The sequence below is a fragment of the Sinocyclocheilus grahami genome, unplaced genomic scaffold (assembly GCF_001515645.1).
Source record: "Sinocyclocheilus grahami isolate Dianchi unplaced genomic scaffold, SAMN03320097.WGS_v1.1 scaffold253.1, whole genome shotgun sequence".
Lineage (NCBI taxonomy): Eukaryota > Metazoa > Chordata > Actinopteri > Cypriniformes > Cyprinidae > Sinocyclocheilus > Sinocyclocheilus grahami.
The window spans coordinates 1,367,777-1,382,643 of record NW_015505432.1 but is presented as its reverse complement, the minus strand read 5'-3'; the positions used below and the strand labels follow the sequence as shown (position 1 = coordinate 1,382,643).

The 14,867-nt window shown below is 36.2% G+C and overlaps 2 protein-coding genes across 2 annotated transcripts in view; both read left to right on the top strand.

Moving 5' to 3' along the window:
• The window catches only part of LOC107598586 (proline-rich protein 12-like), a 31,570-nt gene extending 24,973 nt beyond the window's left edge, over window positions 1-6,597 (top strand). Inside the window, exons 14-16 of the mRNA XM_016289965.1 lie at window positions 3,515-3,646; window positions 5,150-5,245; window positions 5,334-6,597. Coding sequence (XP_016145451.1) covers window positions 3,515-3,646; window positions 5,150-5,245; window positions 5,334-5,468 — 363 coding nt within the window. The 3' untranslated portion in view covers window positions 5,469-6,597. The remainder of the gene's footprint in view (window positions 1-3,514; window positions 3,647-5,149; window positions 5,246-5,333) is intronic.
• Window positions 6,598-9,709: 3,112 nt separating this feature from the next.
• Window positions 9,710-14,867, top strand: part of LOC107598585 (interferon regulatory factor 3-like) — a 9,438-nt gene continuing 4,280 nt past the window's right edge. Inside the window, exons 1-6 of the mRNA XM_016289964.1 lie at window positions 9,710-9,942; window positions 10,190-10,372; window positions 11,784-11,961; window positions 12,047-12,078; window positions 12,196-12,238; window positions 12,339-12,404. Coding sequence (XP_016145450.1) covers window positions 10,208-10,372; window positions 11,784-11,961; window positions 12,047-12,078; window positions 12,196-12,238; window positions 12,339-12,404 — 484 coding nt within the window. The 5' untranslated portion in view covers window positions 9,710-9,942; window positions 10,190-10,207. The remainder of the gene's footprint in view (window positions 9,943-10,189; window positions 10,373-11,783; window positions 11,962-12,046; window positions 12,079-12,195; window positions 12,239-12,338; window positions 12,405-14,867) is intronic.

Genomic DNA, 14,867 nt, shown 5'->3' with positions numbered 1-14,867 from the left:
AGTTATTGTCAAGTGTTCATGAGATGGATGGCCTGAGGGAAGAAACTGTTCCTGTGTCTGGCCGTTCTGGTGCTCAGTGCTCTGTAGCGTCGACCAGATGGCAACAGTTCAAAGAGGGAGTGTGCTGGATGTGAGGGGTCCAGAGTGACCCCTCACATCTATAGAAAGCTTTAAATGACTATTTAACGAAATAAAACAAATCAAAAACAAAAACTTTTTCATTATAATCATAATCCGTAAAATGGAAACTAATCTCTAAAGGCGCGTCTAATAAAGCCTGGCCGACGTAAAAAAGTCGGGGCCCGTTGGGCTCTACCATTCATGCTCATCGAAACAGCAAAGTCCACTCAAAAGTCGAGCCGACAGGAAACATGGATGTAGTACAGTATTGTTTCTGTCTGCAATAGCCCTACTGTGTTGTAACATGGTGTGGTATTTGGGCAACTCTGGTAACGCTGCCCTCTCATTCATTGATCTGCTAACCGCTATGTTATGCTCACGTGTTCTGATAATAACAGCTTTCTAGGACTAAACATTATTTGGAAAATTGAAAAAAAAAAACTAAATCTCTTACACAGCCCTACTGTGTTAGACCTACCTGAAAAACTAAAAAGCAATTTATTTCATTTTTTGGCCTATCGTTATTTTTTATTTGTGCTATCATTAGTAATTTCTTTATTTGTACTTATTCTATTACTGACTGCTTACTTGTCATTTTTTTTTAATTCAATTCAAAGTTTGAAATCAAGGTATCTCGTGCTGCTGCAACAAAATTACCCCACAGTAAAATCCAAAATACACTGAGTGCATCTGATTGCAGCGGTGTGGATGTTTGCACGAGCTCTGCAGTTCAGTACTCCAGTAAAGTCCAGTCAAGTCACGTTTATTTGTTTAGTACTTTATGCAATAGATAGCCTTAAATCAAGCAGCTTTACAGTATTAAACATGAAAGTCAGTGTCGCTTTCAGTTAGAATTACAACTTGATTTTCTGTTAAAACGCAGCTCTCCAGTGTGGAGCTAGCTAATGATAAAATCGTTTTATTACTGGGGGAAAAACGTTTCATTAAAGTGATCGTTTGGTTTGCAGAGATCAAAGCTTGATCTAGCTCAGGACTGTTTTGGTGATCATAACCCTATAAGGTATTTTAAGAACTATTTTAATTAATTTGTTAGAATATGTATAACTCAATATATTAACTAATTGCAAAAGCTGAATAATCATAAAATGTCTACCGATTAATCAGCGAAATAATCGACGATTAGTCGATTAATCGTACTAATAGCCGTTAGATTAATCGATTATCAAAATAATCGTTTGTTGCAGCCCTACTTAGCAACAGTGACCACGTTTAGAAAATCAAGGACTTTCAAGCACCTTTTCTCTTTTCCAGCATTTTTTTTTTTTTTTCAAGGACTTCATATAATCTGTTTTTCTTAGTTGATTTGTTTCTCACATTTTTTTCATCCTTCACAGAATATAATATATGAAAAGAATTCAGACTATGGACAGAATTTAAACTAAGTTAAATGTCTAATTTCTGTTCTAAAAAATAAATAAATAAATACAGCCCATAGGCAGCAGCCTTGAGCAATGCAATTAAATGAAACACTACACTTAAAAACCTCTTTTCCTGAAATAATAGCCTTTTAGGATGGCCTGATGGCCTGAGGGAAGAAACTGTTCCTGTGTCTGGCCGTTCTGGTGCTCAGTGCTCTGTAGCGTCGACCAGAGTTCAAAGAAAATAAAACAAATCAAAAACAAAAACTCTTTCATTATAATCATAATCCGTAAAATGGAAACTTATCTCTAAAGGCGCGTCTAATGAAGCCTGGCCCGAGGGACGTAAAAAAGTCGGGGCCCGTTGGGCTCTACCATTCATGCTCATCGAAACAGCAAAGTCCACTCAAAAGTCGAGCCGACAGGAAACATGGATGTAGTACAGTATTGTTTCTGTCTGCAATAGCCCTACTGTGTTGTAACATGGTGTGGTATTTGGGCAACTCTGGTAACGCTGCCCTCTCATTCATTGATCTGCTAACCGCTATGTTATGCTCACGTGTTCTGATAATAACAGCTTTCTAGGACTAAACATTATTTGGAAAATTGAAAAAAAAAAACTAAATCTCTTACACAGCCCTACTGTGTTAGACCTACCTGAAAAACTAAAAAGCAATTTATTTCATTTTTTGGCCTATCGTTATTTTTTATTTGTGCTATCATTAGTAATTTCTTTATTTGTACTTATTCTATTACTGACTGCTTACTTGTCATTTTTTTTTAATTCAATTCAAAGTTTGAAATCAAGGTATCTCGTGCTGCTGCAACAAAATTACCCCACAGTAAAATCCAAAATACACTGAGTGCATCTGATTGCAGCGGTGTGGATGTTTGCACGAGCTCTGCAGTTCAGTACTCCAGTAAAGTCCAGTCAAGTCACGTTTATTTGTTTAGTACTTTATGCAATAGATAGCCTTAAATCAAGCAGCTTTACAGTATTAAACATGAAAGTCAGTGTCGCTTTCAGTTAGAATTACAACTTGATTTTCTGTTAAAACGCAGCTCTCCAGTGTGGAGCTAGCTAATGATAAAATCGTTTTATTACTGGGGGAAAAACGTTTCATTAAAGTGATCGTTTGGTTTGCAGAGATCAAAGCTTGATCTAGCTCAGGACTGTTTTGGTGATCATAACCCTATAAGGTATTTTAAGAACTATTTTAATTAATTTGTTAGAATATGTATAACTCAATATATTAACTAATTGCAAAAGCTGAATAATCATAAAATGTCTACCGATTAATCAGCGAAATAATCGACGATTAGTCGATTAATCGTACTAATAGCCGTTAGATTAATCGATTATCAAAATAATCGTTTGTTGCAGCCCTACTTAGCAACAGTGACCACGTTTAGAAAATCAAGGACTTTCAAGCACCTTTTCTCTTTTCCAGCATTTTTTTTTTTTTTTCAAGGACTTCATATAATCTGTTTTTCTTAGTTGATTTGTTTCTCACATTTTTTTCATCCTTCACAGAATATAATATATGAAAAGAATTCAGACTATGGACAGAATTTAAACTAAGTTAAATGTCTAATTTCTGTTCTAAAAAATAAATAAATAAATACAGCCCATAGGCAGCAGCCTTGAGCAATGCAATTAAATGAAACACTACACTTAAAAACCTCTTTTCCTGAAATAATAGCCTTTTAGTGATTATTCAGTATGCTGATTTACCTGAAGTTCACAAATGACTGGTGATTTCTTCTTCCACCTTGTTTTAGACACTAGTTGCATTATGTATAGTGTCTTGCTACTGTATATTCACAATGAAAGTTCACAACGCATTCTTAGCTGCTGGATAATTAAAAACACTGCAGATATTCGTTAATGCATTTTATACTACGGGGCCGTTGAATGCTTGAGTCTGATTGGCTGACGGACGTTCTAAGGTGTGTTTACCTTGTTTGAACCCTGTCGCAACCATTTTGAATTTCCTTGTGTTTCTGCTCCACAGGAAGCTCTTCACACTTTCCCTCAGATTACGGCGGAGTCCCTGGACTCGGTGACGGTGAGGGTCAGACTGAGTGGTGAATGCTACAACCGCAAAACGCTGAACCGCATCAAAAAGAGTGTTCCCAAACCACAGGTCAACAAAACCTTCATTTTTTTGCTGCAAACATCTGAATCTGATTTGATTATGGCAGCTTCACAGCCCTACCCCTTCATTTTTAAATAGAACGAATAAGACTGTCTATTTATTCTTTATTTACTTTATTTGATTTCATTTATTATTATTATAAAAAAAAAAAAGAATGCTTTTATTCATCAAGGCTGCATTATTTTAATCAAAAGTGACAATTCCAGAAAAAATGTGTCACCGTTTCCACAAAAATAAAGTCTTTTCAAATTTAGTATTAATCAGAAATGTTTCTTGAGCAGCAAATCAGCATATTAGAATGATTTCTGAAGGATCGTGTGACACTGAAGACTGGAGAAACAATACTGAAAATTCAGCTTTGCATCACAGGAATAAATTACCTTTTAAAATATGTTCAAATATAGAACAGTTATTTTACATTGCAATAATATTTCACATTATTATTGTTAACGTTTACTATCTGTACTGTGTTTTTCATCAAATAAATGCAGCCATGGTGAGCAAAAGAGATATTTTTCAAAAATATCTTAGCAACCCTAGACTTTTTTTATTTTTAATGGTGGTGTATTTTATTAGTCAATAAATGCGGGTGCAATTTTAAATTATTCAAATTGAAATGATTTTATTAGCTTTATTAACTAATGATGAACTAATGATAATGATGTGTTTTTTTTTTTGTTTATTTAGCTTACTTGTTGAGAAATACAGAACACGAGCAGCATATATCATATAATTAAATAAATATAAAAATATTTTGAATCCATTGACAGCCCTAATAATTAACAGTGACAATGTAGAAAGGATAAAAGAATTACCGTATTGACCCGAATATAAGACGATGTTTTTTTCTTGGAAATACATCTGAAAAAACGCGGTCGTCTTATATTCAGGGTCTAGACATTGACATGTCAATACACCCACAGCAATAGGTGGCGCCAAATACGAATAAAACAAGTGTGCCATGAAATACGTAATGTAATGCATGTTGTAAAGATCGCCAGTAAAAACAAAAGAAAAAGAAAAGCTTACAGCTGCATGAGTCGTGACTGTCACGTTAGCCTGATGGGACCAAACTCTCTTTGTGATTTTAAAACGTAAGACAGTACCCAGATTTGAAGACTACAGTAAGATTTAACTTCTACTGTTAATAAGATTTTGGTAGGCTACTATTAGATGGATAGCCTAAATGTCCTAATTCAGATGGGCTACCTGTTTTTGTTTTTTTTATGGTATATCAAAAAGTGTATATTTTTTAAATGTGATTGTTGGTACATTTGACCAGTTTTTACCACACTTTCAAAACAAAAATTAAAATAGGAAAAATATGCAATATGAAAATAATTGAAGACAAAATGTGTTTTACTGATTAGGTTTTTAAAAAGCCTTTTTCCAAAAGGTACATCTGGAAAAAGGGGGGTCGTCTTATAATCAGGGTCGTCTTATATTTGGGCCAATACAGTATTAACATTCCACCCTTCCTGTCTCCTCCAGGACCTCAAGTTGTCAACAGAAACATGTCGACTCTACAGTCTCTACCATTCGCTGCATCATTATAAATATCACACCTTCTTACACTGTAAGAAAGAGGTAAGCGTTGAACTGCATTTCCCATAGGCAGCTGCAGCAAACAAACGCCATGCGAATCTTCAATGAGATTCTCCGTCTTTTCTTTCAGACGAACACTATAGAGCAGGCTTCAGAAGATCCCGGACAAGAGGAAGTTGTTCAGCAGTGCATGGCCAATCAGAGCTGGCTGGAGACGCTCTTCAACACCTTCTTAGAGCTGATGACCCTCAGCACCAAAGCTTAAGACAGAGAGGAAACATGAAAACGGAGAAACGTTGAGGAATGTACAAAGAAGCTGGGTTTATTGTTGCCTAGCTCTCCTGTCCTCCTCCTCCTCCTCCTCCTCCTCCTCCTCGGTTTTACAGAAATCTTTCTTTTAAACGGCGACAGGAGAGGACCGGGCCGCCAGACAGTAACTTTATTAACTCTTTACAAACGCCTGCAAAAATGCAGGATCCCTCCTGAACAATGTGACCAAGCTGAGATCCGATTTTAACGAGTTTCCACTGAATCCGAAGGAAAAGGTACACAGAGCTGCGGTTGACGGAATATACTGTGTGGAGTCTTTATAGTTTGGAATCGTGGGAATTACTGACAGGAGGAATTCGCTTCGCGACGACACTAGGAGGAAGTCTGTTACTGAATTTTACACGAATCATTTTTTTAAGACGATAGCAGTTTTATTCCAGCTTTTTTTCTGAAACGAGAGCAAGAGAGAGAGAGAGAGGGACGGTTCTGTTTTATAAACGAGCGCAGATGGGAAAGCAGTCACGGGAAGATGAAGCGTGCAACGGCATGTGATGACATTCAACGCTTTACACACGTGAAACAAGTGAGCTAAAGTAATACATTTTTATTATTTATAAAGACATTTTTAACAGGTGTTCGCACATACAGTACAAACCAGTGATGCTTCATATAAAACGGTTCAAATAATCTTCAGATGTTATAAATGGATCTTATTGCCACATTCTGAGCCGTCTTCCTTTTTGCTCATCCAAGGTGGGTAGATAGATACCATGGAAAATGTATTATCGTTTTTATCTGTTACAGAAGAGAAAAAGACGAGAGTAGAACAAATTAAACGGTATTATTGCAGTGCATTCTACAGAGAAAATAAATGGAATGGAAGCGAGAGCGAAGCATCTGGTTCCCATTAGGGAGGGATTATGTGTTAATACTATTTAAAATGGAACTTTGTTTTTATTTGTTTGTCTTTTGTCTGTATTCTGAGTATTATTTTGGAACAATCTAATACTGTGCTTCTTTCAAAAGTAAAGCCTTTGTGTAAATATTGTACAGCTCTTGACAGAAATCTCCCGGTTCTTCTGTACATGGACTATCCCTGTATTTGACAAACAAATAAAACCATCAACAACTACAGTGTGTCGAATGAGCCGCTGCTTTCCTCCTCAGGTTTGCGGTGTGAGAAGTCTCCGTTCACTGGAAAAGAACTGTTGTGACGGGTGTAAATGATCACAGTTAAGTCGGATCTTTTGAAACCGTTTTTGGCTTCAACAGAACTTTCTTCCCTAAATGACTGAATGCAAAGGTTTGTACTTTTTCTTGAACTTTGGCCATGACTTCATTACAGTTCCTCTTTTTCCCGTTATTTATTATTTCTGTTGTTCTACACCACATGTTCTCTATAGCTTCTCTTTAGCAATTCCTTACCTTTGCAGCAGGGTATTTCCAGCCAGGAACTTAAAATGTGATAATAGTCAGAAATGGTTAGGAATATTTTCCAGAAGTATAACAAGAAAGTACAACTCTGCATATTTGCTAATTTATGTAAATTGTAGGTCAAAGTCAAAAAGTACATCGCCACTGAATTATATTGTATTATATAGTATTTTTTCTGAACTTTACATTGTTATTTTCGTAGACAATTATAACTTGGAACTTAAGGTTTTTAACAGATGGAGAAGGATGGCTGTTTTGATGATTATAATGTGAAAACTATTCATAATAGGAAATACAAATGGGCGTGTCCAGGTTTTGTGCATTATTCCTCCTCCTCCTCCTCCTCCTCCTCGGTTTTACAGAAATCTTTCTTTTAAACGGCGACAGGAGAGGACCGGGCCGCCAGACAGTAACTTTATTAACTCTTTACAAACGCCTGCAAAAATGCAGGATCCCTCCTGAACAATGTGACCAAGCTGAGATCCGATTTTAACGAGTTTCCACTGAATCCGAAGGAAAAGGTACACAGAGCTGCGGTTGACGGAATATACTGTGTGGAGTCTTTATACTTTGGAATCGTGGGAATTACTGACAGGAGGAATTCGCTTCGCGACGACACTAGGAGGAAGTCTGTTACTGAATTTTACACGAATCATTTTTTTAAGACGATAGCAGTTTTATTCCAGCTTTTTTTCTGAAACGAGAGCAAGAGAGAGAGAGAGAGGGACGGTTCTGTTTTATAAACGAGCGCAGATGGGAAAGCAGTCACGGGAAGATGAAGCGTGCAACGGCATGTGATGACATTCAACGCTTTACACACGTGAAACAAGTGAGCTAAAGTAATACATTTTTATTATTTATAAAGACATTTTTAACAGGTGTTCGCACATACAGTACAAACCAGTGATGCTTCATATAAAACGGTTCAAATAATCTTCAGATGTTATAAATGGATCTTATTGCCACATTCTGAGCCGTCTTCCTTTTTGCTCATCCAAGGTGGGTAGATAGATACCATGGAAAATGTATTATCGTTTTTATCTGTTACAGAAGAGAAAAAGACGAGAGTAGAACAAATTAAACGGTATTATTGCAGTGCATTCTACAGAGAAAATAAATGGAATGGAAGCGAGAGCGAAGCATCTGGTTCCCATTAGGGAGGGATTATGTGTTAATACTATTTAAAATGGAACTTTGTTTTTATTTGTTTGTCTTTTGTCTGTATTCTGAGTATTATTTTGGAACAATCTAATACTGTGCTTCTTTCAAAAGTAAAGCCTTTGTGTAAATATTGTACAGCTCTTGACAGAAATCTCCCGGTTCTTCTGTACATGGACTATCCCTGTATTTGACAAACAAATAAAACCATCAACAACTACAGTGTGTCGAATGAGCCGCTGCTTTCCTCCTCAGGTTTGCGGTGTGAGAAGTCTCCGTTCACTGGAAAAGAACTGTTGTGACGGGTGTAAATGATCACAGTTAAGTCGGATCTTTTGAAACCGTTTTTGGCTTCAACAGAACTTTCTTCCCTAAATGACTGAATGCAAAGGTTTGTACTTTTTCTTGAACTTTGGCCATGACTTCATTACAGTTCCTCTTTTTCCCGTTATTTATTATTTCTGTTGTTCTACACCACATGTTCTCTATAGCTTCTCTTTAGCAATTCCTTACCTTTGCAGCAGGGTATTTCCAGCCAGGAACTTAAAATGTGATAATAGTCAGAAATGGTTAGGAATATTTTCCAGAAGTATAACAAGAAAGTACAACTCTGCATATTTGCTAATTTATGTAAATTGTAGGTCAAAGTCAAAAAGTACATCGCCACTGAATTATATTGTATTATATAGTATTTTTTCTGAACTTTACATTGTTATTTTCGTAGACAATTATAACTTGGAACTTAAGGTTTTTAACAGATGGAGAAGGATGGCTGTTTTGATGATTATAATGTGAAAACTATTCATAATAGGAAATACAAATGGGCATGTCCAGGTTTTGTGCATTATTAAGCACTTCAGTATATATATATAGGTGCTGTCAAACGATTAATCGCGATTAATCGCATCCAAAAAAGTTTTTGTGTATGTAACGTGTGTACTGTGTATATTTATGTATATATATATAAATACACACACATACAGTATACATTTACATGTTTATATTTATATAATTTATATTATATATAAATATATTTAATATACACAACGTATTTTTCTTAAATATATACGTGTGTGTGTGTGTGTGTATATATATACATAATAAATTACACAGTACACACATATTATGCAAACAAAAACTTTTATTTTGGATGCGATTAATATATTTATGTATATATATATAAATACACACACATACAGTATACATTTATATTTATATATTTATATAATTTATATTATATATAAATATATTTAATATACACAACGTATTTTTCTTAAATATATACGTGTGTGTGTGTGTATATATATACATAATAAATTCCACAGTACACACATATTATGCAAACAAAAACTTTTATTTTGGATGCGATTAATCGTTTGACAGCACTAATATATATATATATATAGCAGGATTATTCGATGATAAAAGAAGGGAAGTACAGCTCTGCATCAAATTCCCACTAAAATATATATAAATGAATCTGATAAATGTACGGATTAGTAACATATTAAGTGATTAATTCAACAATATGTTTTAAAAAATGTAGTTTAGTGAGTTTTACGTTGTTCAAACCTGTTCTGTTGTTAAGACTCGTATCAGAAAGATGTGTCCGCCATCTAGTGCTCGTCTGAGGGAAGACGCTCCTGCCGCGACGCGTCTGCAGTGACGCCCAAAGAGGAAATCGAAACTGACGGATTCCCCGAGTTATGTTTAACACCTGATCGTCAGACACAAACTGCTGGAGAAAGTTCAGTATTAAAGCAGCCCTGACGAGAAAAACACGTCTCGTCGTCCACACATCTGAAGAGTTCGCTGAGGAACACGACAGGCCGCGGAACGCACGGTCGCTGTTGCTTTACACCATTAAAGAACGCTAAGTGTGTTTTTCTTATTATACTTGAGGTTTATTATATGAATGCATTCGATTTATACAGAATGTCTTCCTGAGATAGCTCATTTTTAAAATGAAAATGTTAACTGTGATATGTGTTTGTAATTGTATAGCTAACAATATTAAGGTTCAGACAGTGACAGCTGTATTTTATGGTTTTTGTTGCACTTGTGAGAGTTTGTGTATGACTATACGGATATTTCAGCATGGTTTTGGTTGCTTTGTTTGTGCAGGTACATTGTACATGTGTTATGGCTCAAGCAAAACCGCTCTTTGTGCCCTGGCTGTGTGAACAAATCCAAAGTGGAAGGTATCCTGGAGTGTGCTGGACCCATAAAGAACAAAGACAGTTTAGCATTCCCTGGAAGCATGCTTTAAGACAGGACTCCAACAGTGATGATGTCCTCATATTCAAGGTGAAAATAAACATTATTTGTCATTTGTAATACATTTCTATGTAGAAGACCCTATTTCAGGACATTAATAATTACTGTACCATATTTGTGGCATCCCTTGTGAAAAGAAGTGTGTTTAATTATATTAAATGTGCACTTGCAATACTACAAAATATGTAAATGTACGTGCAGGTAATATTTATGAAATAGTGCACTTTGTAATAATGTCAAATTAAAGTTTCACTTTAAGGTGTTTTGTCGTGCTTTAAAGTACACTTACTTGTATGTATTGACTAGCATGCTAAAACAAAAGTACATGATTGTAATTTTACCTGTAGTGTGTTACTACTGTACATTGAAAGGTAATATTTTTAAATGTACTGAATTGCAACTTTATATAAATCAATACATGTGTAATTAGACATTTGCAGCAGTGTTACAAATGTTTAATTACAAATATATTTAAATACATGGTTCAATAGAAGTTACATTAACATATATTTTTGCTGATATACTTGTCAGTGCAGTTGGAAATTAAATTACAGGTACTTAAAGGGTTAGTTCACCTGAAAATGAAAATTAGTCCATAAATTACTCACCCTCAAGTCATACTAGGTGTATGTGACTTTCTTCTTTCAGATGAATCCAGTCGGAGTTATATTAAAAATAGTCTTTGATCTTTCAAGCTGTTTAATCGCAGTCTGCGGGTGTTGCAGTGCATCAGTCCAAAAGAAGTGAAATAAAAAGTGCCCATCCTTAATATATATTGTCTCACATGGTTCCAGGGGGTGAACAAAGGCCTCCTTTAACGAATCGATGCGTTTTTCCATTAAACAGCTTGAAAGAACAAAGACTATTTTTAATATAACTCGGACTGGATTCGTCTGAAAGCAGAAAGTCATATACACCTAGGATGACTTGAGGATGAGTAATTTATGAACTAATTTTCATTTTTGGGTGAACTAACCCTTTATGTCCTAATTAAATGGGTCAAAACTGCAAAAATGCATTTAATGTATATTTAAACTGTAAAATATTTTCATTTAATTGCAAATAATGTGCAGTTAAATGTCCTAAAACATGCACTTAAGTATGCTGTTTTTATTTTTTACAAGGGATTGTACTTTACACGAGTAAAATATAAGTATTATTATATTATTTCAAGTACCCCAAGGTAATAATAATACTATGGTAATTCAGTGGTATATTATTTATATTTATTATCATCAGGCAACACCACATATTGCATTTAATGTAAGTAATGCATTGTAGAATTTTTTGAAGTATCTTGGAGTACCAAGTAAATACCTATATCAATATAAATCATTCAGTACAAAAGTATGTATCACAGAACCACGGCATTATCATCAGAGCAGACATGTTATAACCACAGCAGTCCCTTTCTTCTGATATCTGTATTTTGTCCCGTCAGGCCTGGGCTCAGACGAGTGCCGCTGGAGATGGCAGGTTAAATGGAGATCACTCTGTTTGGAAGAGAAACTTCCGTAGCGCTCTTCGTGCAAAAGGCTTCAAGATGATATTTGACAAAAAGAACGATGCCGCTAATCCACATAAAGTCTATCAGTTTCCATCTGAACCTCATTCTGCAGGTAGGAAACATTACATTTGTGGTTGCTGCCATTAAGAAGATTGATTGAACTGTTAAATCTGATATTTGTTTTCTCTCCTCTCCAGCTTTGGGATCTGAGGGCTCTCAAGAGACTGATGCGAGTATCTGTTTCATCACATTTGTCTGTTTTTTTTTTCTTTAAAGCACTCTCAAGCCTCTGGCATCAGATAAGACATACACACACTGACTTGGGAAATTTGTTTTCCGTTTTTAGTTCTCACCAGATCTATATGTGGAGGATAGTGACGTGTTCTCTAGTAAGACAGCATTTTATACCCAGCGATGCATTTGTTATATCAATTTGTGAGGTAGGGCTTTCATCGTGATGACAGTGTGTTTTACTTTTATATTTCTTAGCACATCCACCCCAAGGATTGGATCAAGATTTCACAGGACTAAACCTTAAGGAAAGTCCCTCACGAGGTAGATTGAAAAGACTAGAAAAGATACTGTATTTTCATTATAGCAGGTTGTAGTACAAAGCATTATATGCTATAGATTAATTGATTTGATTGCCTTTATTTTAGGTTTTTAGTCTCTGTATGGTTGGATAATGTTCAATATAGTATTTTATACTATAGTATTATAGTATTTTTTTTACAATCATACCAATAAAATTAAATTGAAATAGCGTTTTATTTTAAAAGAGAATTGTTTTATTATATATCCATCCATTCTGGAAGGAGGCAAGTTTATTATATATATTGCTATTATAAAAGTAATATATATTAAAATTAATATACCTACGCGCTATCTGTCAAATGGAATAATTATGATTTTTTGAGATGTCTCTTATGCTCACTAAGTCTGCATTTATTTATTAATTTGATAAAAAATACAGTAAAAACAGTAATTTTGCCAAATATGATTACAATTCAAAAAAACTGTTTTCTATATGAATATATTTTTTTAAATGTAATTTATTCCTGTGATCCATGCTGAATTTTCAGCATCATTACTCCAGCCTTCAGTGTTACAAGATCCTTCAGAAATCATCCTAAATTTGTGATTTATAAAACGGATAGTTCCGGTCCTTGATTCTGATTGGTTGAGCCGCGTTCGAAGCTGTTGTAAATTACTCTTCAAACATACACCTTTGTTTACTTTGTGTGTTGCTTGGCAACCACTTTGTTGCAACCATAGACTGTATAAAAACATGGACGTAGTGTCTGTGACGTCAGCCGTAGGTTTCTGAAGAGCGTTTTTGAAGCTCAAAGTGGGCGGAGCCAGCCGTCGCCATCTTGGCAGCGTGTCACCGCGCGTCACTCCCGGATAATCGAAAATGGGCAAAGAGGCGGGCGCTGGTTGCTGAAACCACACCCACCTAGCTCGACGGCAGTGTCAGCAGCGGCAATCCACCTGTCACTCAAGTGGCCACGCCCTTAATTATGCAGAACTTTAAGGCTTAATATTATTGAAACGGACGAGTTATAAAAAAATTCACGCCCTCACAGTTGTCATGAAGGGCAAAATTAGCTATATAGACCAAAATCTTTTTTGTACCAGGCTGTAAACATATTTTTTCTGCTGTAAAGTTAGGCATTTTAACATGAGGTGTCTATGGAACTGACTCCCTTTTGGAGCCAGCCTCTAGCGGCCAGTCGATGAATTGCAGTTTTAGTCACTTCCGTGTTGGCTTCACGAGAGAGACCGGGAGGTTGCAACCACAACTGTTTCTGAGGAACTACATGGACTTTTTTCACATTTCCGGTGCATCCCTCTCCTCCTTCACTGTTGTCACACCTCGGCTGTGTCCGAAATCGCCCCCTATACCCTCATTCACTATTCCCTACATTAGGTCACTAATTAAGTTCACTAGAAGGAGTGAATGAAAATGAGCGAGTGAATTCGGACATTGAGTGCACCGGAAGGACTGCCGCTTTTGCATAGTTGGTTCTTGCTGTTTATTAATCATTTGAAACTGGCAAACTAGCAGCTCCAGTAGTAAGATGAAAGGATTTATCTCGAACTCTGTCACGGAAAATATGTACAAACCCTAATTAAACAATTTAATAATCAATTTACAATGAATTTATACCCGTGTTGTAATATGCTGTACTCCATGGATGAGCACTTTGTAATATGAACGGATTGATTATTCAGCTGCGGGCGCTATCTTCTGGCGAGATGCGGGAATTCATTCGGCACGTGACTCTCACAGTGCATTATGGATATTCTCTAGCCGTTGAGTGTGCACCAGTTGTACACTCGTTTTTGCGGTGCATTGTGGGATTGAATGAGTGCACTCGAGAACGTCCACTATGGTTTCAGACACCAATAAAAATGGCTGTCCCCTCAAATAGTGCCCTATTTAAGGGTATAGGGGGCGATTTCGGACACAGCCCTTCTTTTATCCTTCCGGAGCTCCTCCGTGGGACTCGAGACCGGTGAGTGGCGCAGGTGTCGCGCATTATCATTAACTTTACTGGCCTCGCTCCGTTCCCACGGCTCTCGGCCCCGCCCCACTCGTCACATCCGGGTTTCTCAGCAGCGGAAGTCGTCATAGTTGGGTTAACTTGAAGAGCAGTGAATGGGAGAGTACCACAAATATATGTTTTGTATTCCCAGTTGCTCAAATAGCAAAATAAAAACTCCATGATAGTGTTTTCATGACTTTCAATAAAAGGAAAAAAATTGAGTGAGACTGATAACGGCAGTCAGAAGAGAGAACGATGTCAAACTTACCGTCCCTCCCGTAGACGCTGCATTAGAAACACCCTCGCATTAGCGTTAACCGTTTTTTTGTAATTTTATGCAAAGGTGCTATAATACAAAGAATAGTGTTATAAATGTACATCCATTTAAAACAAAAATATATATGAAAAACCTTCGAGGATTTACGATGCTGATGACCGATGATAACTGTTTTATAAAAGCAATAAGCCC